This window comes from Metarhizium album (genome assembly GCF_000804445.1).
Source record: "Metarhizium album ARSEF 1941 chromosome Unknown scaffold_1, whole genome shotgun sequence".
Lineage (NCBI taxonomy): Eukaryota > Fungi > Ascomycota > Sordariomycetes > Hypocreales > Clavicipitaceae > Metarhizium > Metarhizium album.
Window position 1 is genome coordinate 473144 of NW_024467575.1, and position 12574 is coordinate 485717.

A 12574-nucleotide genomic window follows, 5' to 3' on the forward strand; every position below is an offset into this window, starting at 1 on the left:
GCCACCACTGACAGCAGACCTATAACGAACTGTTTTGTGTTTCCTCACTTTGCCAATGTACAAGCCTCATACTAGAAGCAAGGGCCGGTGTGTTGACCACTGAGATACGCTCATATGAATGCCAAAACAAAACAAAATAAAATAAAATAAAATGAAATGAAAGAATATGTTACCAACCACCCCCCCCCCCCCCGCCTTGCGTAAGTAAGCTCAAGGCAAACAATGGTGCCATTCATAATCTATAGTTCTCAAGCGAATAGAGTGTCATAATGCACTCATCCTAGTCCGCTCTACCCGCCCATTCCGATACGTCTTCTCATTCTCTTAGATTTGTGACAAGCAAGGTGTTTCTAGTGCACTATGTAATATGAAGGAACCAAAGTAGTTTGCTACCACAATGTCATCAAAAATCTTCTATGCATATAGTCGCGTCAAGGTTTCTGCGCGGCTTTGCCTTGTTCATCTTCTGCTTCATCATTCCGGTCATGTTTGCGTCCAATCAGATCTTAGTTGAAATAACCCATTATTGTTTGTTGTGCCTCAGGAGAGAATTGACTTAGGAGAGGCATGGGATCGACACTTGTCGTTGTAAGCAGTGCCTTTGTCGCAGAGGCAACTCGGCTAGCTGTTTGTCCTTGTAGCGCCTCTGCCTCTAGAGCTTGTGCTACAAAAACAAATATCTTGCCTGCTTGGTTCAAGACTACAGGACTGCGCCTGGCAAGGTGGTACAGTCAGTATATACCACGACTTCGTCTGTGATTCAAAGGCCGACTTACTGGTCAATTAATTCAGCAAGGTATGCATAAGCATACGGGGCAGCCTCCTCATCATTAATGACGGGAAGTGTTTCAATCCATTGCGTGACGACAGCTTGGACATCCCCGACACTGCCAGCATTGTAATGGAGAATTTTGGCTATTGCGGCGCATGCATTCTCCGTAGCATACACATTTTCATCATTTCGGGCTTCCGGCACCTGAGTAACCTGGAAAAGATAAGGTATTGACCCGCCGAGGAACTGCGTCCATGTTGCGCCTCCATGACGCGCCGCGACGCCAATACCATACGCGGCAGCTTGCCGGATAGCTGCGGATGGATCTCGGCAGCCGTCAATCAGAGGCTGTGTAATATAATTGGCATACCGATTACTTTCAGGGCCACAGTATTCGAGGACATCATCCAAGATGCAAAGACCCCATTGCCTTTGGGTAGGGTCTGTTGAAGTCAGGAAGCTCTCGTAAGTGGACATCAATCTTTCCCAGGCAGGGAGGAATGCGGCGCCATGATTCTTGAAAATAGAGTGGAATGCTTTGTTCATGTCCGACAATAGAGTCTGGTCGTCCTCAATTTCTCTTTCAATTTCTTCGGCCTCATCTTCGACGTCGTCTGCCGTTGCCACTGCTTTTTCCTCGGCTCGCTGGGCAACTCTGGTTCGGTAGTCCTCAATTGTAGAATGGACCGAATCTATGAAACCATTCATATGAAGCGAGGTGAGGCAATCCTTCCCGACTACTTCTACAGATTCGTAGAAGCATTGGTACATCTCAGCTAAGGTCTCGATAGAAGGCTCGGCGCTCAGCACCTCGAGAAGTTTAACGACTGTGGCCGCCCATAGACCCGCAAGTTCGTTGGAAGGGCATCCATAGGCCTTCTTGTAGGAGCTTAGCAATTGTGGGACCAGTTTGGCTGAGATGTACCGAACGGGGTCATGGAAGAAGAATGCCAGGCCCGGGAGTGCTATCTTTTCCATGATGTTCGCAACGAAAGGAGCGAAAGCTGCTTCGAGAACCTGCGCGTAAACGACCAGCAGTTCAATCGCCATGTGTTTGTCTTCCATGGTACTCGTCCGAATGCCAATCATCTTTCCTTTAAGAGGGACGAATTCCCAGCCATCTTCCCCGTTCATTTGTTCCGCTTGCTCGTCATCATCAAGGAGCTGAATGTCAGCCTTTGCCATAGCTAGCTCCAAGAGTGGCGGCATGACATTGTCCAAGAAGGGTACAAAGTCTGAGCCAAGCACGCGGCACATCCGGCCCCAACAATGCATGAGATACTGTGCCTGAGGGTCGTCTGCATCCGTTATATTAGTCTGGATGTTGGCGAGTAAGTTGACGAGAGTCATAGCGTCTTGCCCGAGGCGTTCCCGGCCAACTGCAAGAGCGATTAAGGTCGCACACTCCATAGCTTTGCCACGGAGGAGTCTATACTCCTTCTCGCTCTGATTCTGAAGTACATTGACCAAAAGTGGCATCAGCGTGTCGTAGTACTTTGAAAATGCAGCCTGAGCAGCGTCGGCGATGGTAGCAATAGTAGACAAAGCCTGCTCCTGCACATAGCGTTTCTCGCTCTGAAGCAGCTGAAAGAGATGAGATAGCAGATCATCAAGATACGACTCCAAGATTGATTTTTCCGCCTCCTCGCAAAAGTTGACCAAAGCCGCGGCAGCATGGGACTTGACCCTGGCCTCTGGAGAGTTTAGAACTGGCACAACAGCCTTCAAGACTCTGTCGTAGAAATCTGTTTGCATCTTGGGGGCGAAATCCGTGCTCATTTGTCCCAAGGCATTGCAACCGGCCCAACGGACCCGAGGGTGAGGATCCTGCAAGGCTGGAATGACCAAGTCCAATACCTGGCTCAGTTCGCTAATCATGAGTTCACGACATCCTTCCGATATGGCAGAGATGGCCATTAGAGCGGCGTGGCGATCTCTCCATGCCATCGAGTTCATCATTCTGGGAAGCCAGTTGAAGGTCGGTGCCAGGATGGTCTGTCCCCCCAGCTTATTTGCCAAGCGATCCATCGTCTGTTCGCCAGCCACGTGGTTTTGGTCGCTTTCGTCTTGATCAAGCTGGAGCAGAAGACAAAGGTCAGACAGAGCAGTCAAAACAGAGCGATCACGTACGAGAGCCCACTTACATCATCGGAAGCCAGCCACTCCGCAGCATCGTCATCGTCTTCGCCTAGATCAGTCATCAAGCTGAGACACTGAGTGATCATATCATTGGTGTACGACGGATCTTTTCGGCACATGGATGGCGCATAATCGGCAAAGGTTGCCATTAATTCAAGAGCGTTTTGGCGACAAATGCTGTCCAGCTCCTTGTCTTGAATGACTGAAATGCTGAATTGGACCAAATTCTGGAAGAGTTGTTTGAACATCTTGGGAGCGGTTTCTGCTAGGTCAATCAAAGCCAATAGGGCTTTACTCAAGTCTTCCGAATCTTGCGAATCTTTGATGGGCGGGAGCACATTGAGCACGTCAGGAATTAGGGAGTAGTACTTCATCTGGGATTGTTTGCTAATAGTACTGAAAAAGGACGCGAATGCCTCCATTGCAGCCAGGCGAACCTATTCAACTTATTAGCTTTTCACTCCTCGTTTCTCCTCCATATCTTTCCTCCCTTCGCATCATGTGTGGGCAGATTTGGTACATACCATGACGGCATCGTCCTTGAATCCTTTTTGAAATGCTTGAAGCACAGCTTCCTCATGCTGTTGCTCGATTATTCCCGGCGTCGTCTTAAAGACTCGAAATGCGTTCTCTCGCTTCTCCGCCTCCGGAGCTTGGCTGAGCTGGAAGAGCGCTCCCAGAAGTTCAGGCCAAGTGTCATCTATTCCATGACTGAGAATCAGCTTCAGGAAAGTATAGGCTGCTCCGCTCCTTTGAACACTCACTGTTATCTGTGTATTGCCTGGCAACCTCCGCAACAGCATCGCTAATCTTGTTACGAACGGTTCGATCAGGTTCAGTGCCCAGGGCTTCTAGGAGTTTTTGACGAATAACGGCGGCCTGATCCTTGGCCAAGGAGTAGAATATATCCACGTTATTTCGAGATTCTACTTTGCGAGTTTTGGAGGCTATTCGGCGAAAAATTACTGCAGCGAAGGACCGAGCCTGAGAAAAGAGTGTCAGGTGGGAATTGCTGAGGGAAGAGAACATGCAACAATAGACGTCACATACGGCATTATCTCCAGCACCCTGGATCTGTTCAGCAAGTCCCACTAGGAGAACTTCTGGGCGGCTGTTGGTCCAGTTATTCTGAAGATGTTCTTCAGCCTGGGATCGAGTAGTATTGTCAGCGGACTGGAGTGCTTGGAGCAACTGAGTCAGCTCAGCGTGGACATCGGCGGATAGAAGAGACATGATCGCGGCAGCAGGGCGGTGCAAGCGCCTTGCAGCCTGATACTTGTCTAGTGAGATTTGGCGATATCTGTTGATTACACGTGTGCGCGCGTAAATCGAGGCCAGGTGTGCGCTGGAATAGGGAAGGCCAGGAAGAAAACCAGAACCGCATCCAAAGGGTCAGTCAACTTTTTCGTGGGCCGAGACAGAAAGTGGGGGAGGGGAAGACGCGGGTGGTGTGTGGGTTGGCTTTTGGGTTCCGCGGCCAGGACTCAGGACCACCGAGAGAGAGGGGTCTGGTAGTCGATAGATCGTCTCGGAGCTCCACCAAAGCCGTTGTGAATAAGTTACCAAGCGCTTAAAAATTCCAGTTACGCGCAAGCAGGTATTGCATACGTACGGAGTACCAGTATATCTGTCGCTTTGGAGTGCAGGGAATGTTCCAATGCTGTTGTTGGTCTGATTCGCGGTGCTAACAAGTAAGCGGAAATAATCCACTCTGTACGGAGTACGGAGTACCAGCACGGACAAATAATGGTGCAAGTACGGAGTATGGAGTATTTGAGAAGTACCAAAGTTCTGGCGGCGATATCGGGCGACTGGTGCCTGACGCGGCATATTCTGGATGCCAGACTATCGTGTAGTAGCATATTCGAATCAACCCACCACGCTGAGAAATTTTCAATATCCTGCTCCTAGCTGTCGTCCAACACTACAAACACTACGTAGTTACTCTGTAACGACACAAAGCATCCTCGCGTCCTGTTATGGACTAGCGCGTCAACATGGTAGATACTCCGTACCAAGGTACTAGCTAGTTACCAAGGGGACATTGCACGGTCCAACGGCATCAGGCAATCGAATTCAATTTCTTTGACGGTATTTTGAGCGAATCGGGCGAGTTAGAGATGCCAGAGTATGGCGATGCAGGGATTTGAGGCTGCTATTCACACGGATTCCGTCATGACCTGAATGCGTTGTCAAGTTGGGTACCTGTAAGCTGCAGGGGTAGTAACTTACCACAAGTTTTTTTCCAGCTTTGGAGCTAATACGTTTGTACACAGACATGCCCATTCATCCATGGGTGTGATGTGTAGATGTATTTCTACATACGGTAACACGTAATCAATCCTAGGTGTTGTAAACAACGAATAAACCGTATCAAGTTCCTATGTGGCTATGCGCGCGGCCCCTGTTTCTGAGGACAGCAGAACTATCACAAGACATGGCAAAAATTGTCATGAGCCGGTCACAAGTCTGATAAGCGGTCTTGTAAGAGCCGAGAGAGGCTGGGGGACAGTCCCGATGTTAGGTTATTAGGTAAGTACCTTGGAAACCTCGGACCCAGGACGCGGGACAGTTTTGGCTCCCATTGGCGACGTCACCGCAAACCGTATTTTATCCCCACCCCTCAAGCTGCCACTGGTACCGACCGATTCCCATCGACGTCTTCGGATAACTCTTGCCGCAGCTTTCTCGTCTTGACGACATACCAATGAAGGCCTCATCCTTCAGTTAAACGCAACCCTGTGGCCTCGAACAAAAACCTGCGACTACTTTGTTTCCTCCCTCAACCACATTGTGACCTCGCTTCGTCGAGCCCTGCAGACGCACATGAGTCTGCCAGTCATTCCACAGCTGAGATACTATCGTGCCGAGCTTCACCCATATCAACAACTTCGCCCGGCTCTCTGCACGGCCTAGGAGACCTAAAATCTGGACGGTCTGTCCTTCATGGATCCTCCTGCGAGTTCCATTCAGGGAAAGGTGGGAGCGCTGGGAGATCCCGGTTCCTCAAGACAAGGAAGCGTTGAGCCAAATCTTTCCGGCGGTTCCAGTCACGAAGGTCAGCCACAGAGAACACCGTCACTTAGTAATTTAAACAAGTCTGCGCATCGGCAAAGTTTCGCAGAGAATCTCCGAAATGCCCCTTCGTCCCCTCGCCACCGACATCATTCTTTCACTCAGGCCGCAGTCCAAGAGTTATTGAACCATCCACCATCGGGACAAAGGCATACGAACCCTAGGTTTTCTGGGAAGGAATGGGTTGAAATAACCATCGGAGAGCTAGTGTCGCTCGACGATGTGAAGTGGGTCAACATGGACAGTAGTGTAGAGGAGGCCACAATGGTACGCACTTGTCCCTGTTATGCTGACTGACTTGCAGTCCTGCTCCCTAGGTACTCGTCGTTGCTGACCATCAAGATAGACCTTGTTGAAAAGCAAGAAAAATGTGGTCCTTGTGCGAGAATCCAGCTCCGAGCCCGCTGCGCTGGCTACTTTTGATTACTCAGACCTCAACGCCTACCTTCTGGTTGTTGTTGGCCTTTCGAAGCCTGAGGCCCACCAAGTTGAGCTGTATAATAACATAATGCTTAACGCTCGAGAGGGGAATAATATCTCTATGCGAAAAATACAGGCCCTGTGCAGACAGGAACCACTCGTCGCGGTTCCGTCGAATGGCAATCTAGCCCAGGCCATCGAAATTCTAGGAAGTGGAATTCACCGCCTTCTGGTCACTAATGCACTGGGAAACGTTGTAGGCATTATGAGTCAACTTCTGATGGTTGATTTCTTTTGGAATGAGGGTGTTAACTTTCCTGCTGTTGACCGATTGTACCCTGTCATGCTACGAGATTTGGGCGTAGGAGCACAGCAAGTTATCTCTGTCAAGTCGGTGATCTCCTAATTTCCTTGCATATTCCAGGAAAGCAACCATCGTTGACCATGGAAGCTGACCAGATACACAGTTCGGATGCTCCGCTTTCGGAAGCTCTGCTCCTCATGCACAATGAAGGATTGACTAGTGTTGCAGTCGTTGATAATGGTCAGAATGTGGTTGGCAACATCTCAACCAAAGATGTCCGGCATCTCACATCTGCATCTAATGCACCTCTCCTTGACGGATCATGCATGCATTTCATATCTGTTATTTTGAATGAGCGGGGTGTAGAGAAAGGTCGAGATACGTTTCCCGTCTTTTTCGTGAATACGACTTCTACTCTTGCTCATACCGTTGCCAAGCTGGTCGCAACTCGTTCACATCGCATGTGGGTTGTGGAATCTGCATCGCCTTCGCCATCCACTCCGGCTACTCCCTTGATGGGGCCTCATGGCGTCGTCTCCACGCCTCAAGCTTCGGTGGCAAGCCCTGCATCAGCAGTGCCTTCTGGTGCAGTGCCTGCCTCCGCCATGCCTGGCGCACATCTGTCGGGGAAATTGAGCGGGGTGGTGTCCTTGACCGACGTCCTTAATATATTTGCAAAGTACACAGGACTGCATCCCGCCGATCCTGGGGAGCAACGAGCAAGGCGGCGACGAAGCTCGAGCAGCTCAATCCGCCCTAGCTTGGACTCCTCAAGGCCGAGTCTTGACTTTCGTCACTAAATGTTTGAAAGGATTATATGATACACAAGCGGGGAGGGACACGCTGGGAAATCGAGAATGCTTAACTGTATGAGTGGCTTTGGTTAATAAAATATCGTGCTGACGACACCGGGCGTTTCTAGACCCCTGAATGAATCTAGCCTCGGGGCCAGGATGGGCCAATGAGGTTTTTTTACCTTTTGTCGCGGCTCTGTCAAAGGCCCATGCCAATGGGCTCCTTTAGCCTTCATATTTGCTACTCTACGAGAATATCTCGTATACGTATCGTACGTACATGTCACATAGTACGTCGGTGAAGACACCATTTGACAAACGATAAATACAACCATAGCAGCAACCTAAAGTAAAAATAAAAAATCTAATCCTCTTTAGACATGCATAACGTCAAAATTGTACAGATTGAGTGCGTTATATAAATAAGAAAGCAGCTTTTCGTGGGCTACTGATCGCACGAAGAAACCGCGCCACCGATACCCCAAAACTGATCAGCATCAAAAGTTGCTATATTCTTCTGTTTCCATAAGTCATTGAAGGCGGAGAAGAGAATCACATCCCCTGGTCGGTCGGCAAACTCGTTCTTGATGGAATCTAAAGCCGCCTTCTGATTACTCAAACCAGGAACTGCGAGGCCGTTCGTGGCACCCTGCACCGGCCATCCAGTCTCGGCCACTACAACTTTCTTGTTTGCGTCAATGGTGGATTCAAGTCTGGATACAGTGTCCCTCAACCACTTCCCAGATTGCGGCGCAGCGATGGTGCTGTCAAAAAAGGCATGTGCATTGACGGCACAATAGTCTGACTCGTCACACAGCTCGGGGTGGGCCAAAGCGGCTGTGAAGGTATCGACTGTGACGACAGGGCCGTCGTAGCCCGCTGCTCGGAGAATACATCGTGCCTTGTTCATTGACCGGATCATATCTTGGGGAGATGTCTCACCGTTGTTGACCCGCTCGTTTCCAACGCTAACTGTGTGCACCGTATCCCAGTCGCCGTTGACTCCGGATATTATCTTGCTGGTCTCATCTTCTACGGCGGACGGGTTCCAGATGCCCAAGAAGAGCTTCATTCCATGTTGCTTGGCCGCAGAATACAGCATAGGAACCTGGTCACAGTCTGTGCCGTAGATTCGAACAAGGGAATAGTCACCTGCCAGTCTCTGGAAGTCATTGTCAACATCTTGCTGCGACTTGCAGTTCTGGTCGGACCTGTACGGCGTGTATGAGACGCCAAACAGGCCACGGGTCCAATACTCGCCACCAGATTCCTTGATTGAGCCCACTGCTTTAGTGCCCGACGAGACGGCCCTGGACGTAGCAGTTGCTGGTGAGTCAAGAGGAGCGGCAATTCTTCTCCCGTGGCTAGCAGTTGCTGGGCTCTTGGACGGCGACACGAACAAGGTTCGAGTTGAAAAGGGTGGTAATGAAGTACTGATGTCCCCAATCGTCATGTTGCCCGGAGCTGCTGCCGTGGGCAGCGGTAGAACGCTCTCTGAGACTGTGGACAGGGCTTCTCCCTCTTCATTCATCCACGTAATGACCTCTTGTCCACGAGTAGCCGACGAGATGCTCGGGTCACAGACAATAACATCGCCCTCGCCCTCATCTGAGGCCGTTGAATAGGCGTCATGTTTGCCTGTATGATGATAGTCAGTAAAGATGGCCTGCCGAGTTCAATGCGAGAGACTTGCTATTAGGCTTCCCATAAGCAAAGGAAAAGACGCCCAGACTCAGGGAAATTAATGCTGTCAAAGACATGGCTTCCACGTATCACTTCTGCGAAGAACGGACGACTAGTACGAATGCATGGGAGGCCTGCGTAATTTTATTCCAAAATTTCAATCTCTCCCGTAGATGAAGGATGGTGGAACCATGGATCAAGCTTGATTGACTCTTGTCAAAATAGTTGACAGACGACACAGAAATTATATTTGTCGTAAGCTTTGTTGTTTATGTACGGCCTCTGACGCCGCTGGTTGCCAGGTACATTTTAGAGATCACTTGATCCGTCATTTGAATTTCGAGCAAACCCTAGCCGGCAAAATCAAACTTTGTGCCTGCGTTGTGTGGATGAAAGCGATAAACAAATACGAGCTGGGAATGTAACTTGACATAGTTGTCAAGCACTCCGCATCCAGATGAGACATGAGATGCCAAAGGTAGATGTGATTCTGAGTGAGACATTCAATAACTACTAGATCCGGTCACGCCTCAATCACTTAAATGGTAGGCAGGTCTCAACTTTCAGTGCCGCAGGATCGAGTTTGCAAGTTGAAAGGTGAAACGACATTTTGATTCATGGCCGTGCCAGGGCAGGCTGAGATGAAAGTAAAGCCAGGTAGAGATGCTGCGACACCATAATCAATGCGCAGGCATTCACTTAGCCACAAAGGCCAAGGGTGTTGCGTGAAAAGCCCTACCGCATCTATATGTAGAGGAGCGAATATGCTACTGCGGCAACGGCGGAAGAGTTCGGCTGGGACTAGACGGACGAGTTGAGGCAGTGATACGAAAGGTTCCAGCATCCCGTCCTCAGCGGCAACATAAACTTTCCAGAATCAGCGGCGCTTCGCGGCTTAAATCTTCATACTAAGAGGTGATCGACATAATCATCTAATACGATGACTCGGAATCGCCCAGTCCATTGTTCAACCCAATTTGGTTTGTTCCAGTGGGAGGAGAGGCTGCTCTTCCACGACACCACCTCCACATGCCATCCCATTCTCAGGGCTCTTTCGGCATATACGAAGAAGCCGTCCGAATACTTCGCTGGTTGTGCATCACCTGTTGCTATCACAAGTGTGCCCTGATCCTGAAAGTATTCCATGACGGACTCTGCAATACGGGTTTGTAGTGTCTCGTCAACCAAATCCTCCACATAGCGACCACCGCTACGAGGGAAGACCAATTCGTCCGACGAAGACGCTTCTCCGGCTTTGGAATCCTCATTGAACCCTCTCTTACACTCAGGTGCTCGCTTTCTCTCTCTAAGATCCACACGATACCCCAAGTCTCGGAGTTCCTGAACAAAGCGAGGCTCTTGACAATGAGGCAGAACAGAGCAGCCTGCGTTGAGAGTCATGATCTTCCGATCACGAACAAGAATTTCTGTGAGAAACTGCAGGTTGAGCTGAGGAAGCGGCACGAAACGAGCATGCTCTCCAATTGAGAACTTTCCCTTTAGAACACTGTGAAAGCTTATGTTAATATTTGACATATCCAGGAAGATATGTATACCGTTCTTGGCTATTCGGTCGTCTTGAATTGCCAATGTAGTATCTACGGCTCGCAATGGAACCAACTTCAACGATAATGATTCATGCTGCTCGTCTAAAGTGGACTTTACCCCTATGATTGAGGTAATTGGCCCTTCTTTGTCGACCTTATATGACAATATCCTCGCAATGTTGGCCGTTGTGTTAAGTTTTTTCGCAGTTGAAACGATTGGAAATTGAAGACTGTCGTATTTTGGGTGAAAGTTGCTAGTGTTGTGATGCGATTCTCTGCTGTGGTTGTAAGCAGTCATTGACGGAGTCCCGGGTTTGGCCTTTGCATGACGCTTGAGGCCTCGCAAAAGGCCGCCATCATTTGATAGAAAATCATCAGTAACCTTGGCGGCACATATCAAGCGATGAAACAGAGTTCCTCCCATACTCCGTAGGTGGTGACGTTTTTGAGAGGAGGGACTAGGGGTCCAGCTCTGAAGGTTCTTTGGCACTATCGTGGTATCAAACGTTTCTTCCGCTTGATAATGCTGAACATTTTCGCTAATTGACCAATAGACGGGTCTTGATTGAAATCCAGCCGCACTAAGCTGCGGTCTAGTTCTCGAGACATTGTTGCCACAGACGGAATATTGACCACAGAGGCGGGCATGAAGTCTTTGGAAATCCCCCAGTTTCACTGTGTCATCTGTACATGACTGCCTTGCCGGTTTATGAGAGTCTGTGTCTCGTTTTGTTTTTGCATCGGTACTCATCGATGGGTAAGAAAACCCCGGCCCGCGCCGGTCTGTCACGATGAACGGCTGAATCCCATACAGCTTTTTAAAATCGCCTAGCTTTGGTCTCGAGTCGTGTAAATTATCTCCATGCTCCTCGCTGCCTTGTACAAGTGTTTGGGAGGAACCGTGACGGTTATTCTCAGCAGGTAAACTGCTTTGCAGGCTGCTCATCACGCTCTTTGGGGATTTTGTGTATCGTTTGATTGTCGGCACGGAGAAACGGGCCTATGGAAGCCCCTTGAGAAAACAAAAGCAGTAATTAAATGTTGGTTGTGGTGAAAATATTCACCTCAATCTGATGAGGTCAATGTTTTCTGGACGATATAGAGCAGTAAATCACTAGAATCCGTGATGGAGCTGCTGTTTTGGATATGAACTCGTCATGTGAGGTAGAATGCATCTCGAAGAGTGAACTATATTCCGGGCGAGTAAGTGCCGTGCATGAAGCCTTTCGATCGAGGTAGACGGTGGACACCGTGAGATATGAAGTTGGCGGATTCAAAAAGAAGCAGGGGTGCTTTCCCGTGGGGGATTTGAAGCCAACAAACATGGAATCGCCGAGTCGCCTCGCTTCGCTAGGATCTCATTTACCAACCTATCCAGTGGGAAGTAGGCACTTAAATAGGTAGGCTGTGACACCGGCAGTGTCACATTGGCATGAAGTTGCCGGGGCCTTGACGTCGTCGAGTTCCTAGAAACTGATCCATTAGCGACCCACTTGGGTGACATAAGCAAAGTAGTTATCGCCCCAGTGGCAAAGGAGTAGGTCGGCCACTCTTGTCAACCACCTGACAGTAGGTCTACTGACTAAAATGCGGGACACTTAATTTACCTTGAGCGTCCAATGCCGAAAATGCTGCCTAATAACGATTAAACAAACACTACTTTAGTACTTTAGTACTTTACATGTACTACTTACTATGTACCTTTTTTTAAGCCGCAGAAAAGCAGAGCGACTGCTATGTCCCATCTCTCATAAAAGTGGAGTCACTCCTGACAACGTGGAGCTTCGGCCATTGCAATAATATCATCCAGGGTCGAATGCAGCACTTTGAAGATCTAACG

The 12574-nt window shown here is 49.3% G+C and overlaps 3 protein-coding genes across 3 annotated transcripts; 1 reads left to right on the forward strand and 2 right to left on the reverse strand.

Moving 5' to 3' along the window:
* Positions 1-506: 506 nt before the first annotated feature.
* MAM_00139 (importin beta-3 subunit) lies at positions 507-4144 on the reverse strand (the record flags this gene model as incomplete). The annotated part of the gene is made up of 6 exons (XM_040818939.1): positions 507-714; positions 777-2848; positions 2917-3348; positions 3436-3611; positions 3676-3895; positions 3962-4144. 6 exons carry the CDS (start codon positions 4142-4144, stop codon positions 507-509), a joined length of 3291 nt encoding a protein of 1096 aa, XP_040682203.1.
* Positions 4145-6223: 2079 nt separating this feature from the next.
* MAM_00140 (CBS domain containing protein) lies at positions 6224-6918 on the forward strand (the record flags this gene model as incomplete). Its single annotated transcript, XM_040818940.1, has 3 exons — positions 6224-6253; positions 6333-6767; positions 6874-6918. The coding sequence occupies 3 exons, from the start codon at positions 6224-6226 to the stop codon at positions 6916-6918; spliced, it is 510 nt and encodes a 169-aa protein (XP_040682204.1).
* A 1031-nt stretch (positions 6919-7949) lies between these two features.
* On the reverse strand, positions 7950-11032 carry MAM_00141 (cell wall glucanase; the record flags this gene model as incomplete). The annotated part of the gene is made up of 2 exons (XM_040818941.1): positions 7950-9142; positions 10291-11032. The coding sequence occupies 2 exons, from the start codon at positions 11030-11032 to the stop codon at positions 7950-7952; spliced, it is 1935 nt and encodes a 644-aa protein (XP_040682205.1).
* Between the last annotated feature and the right edge of the window lie 1542 nt (positions 11033-12574).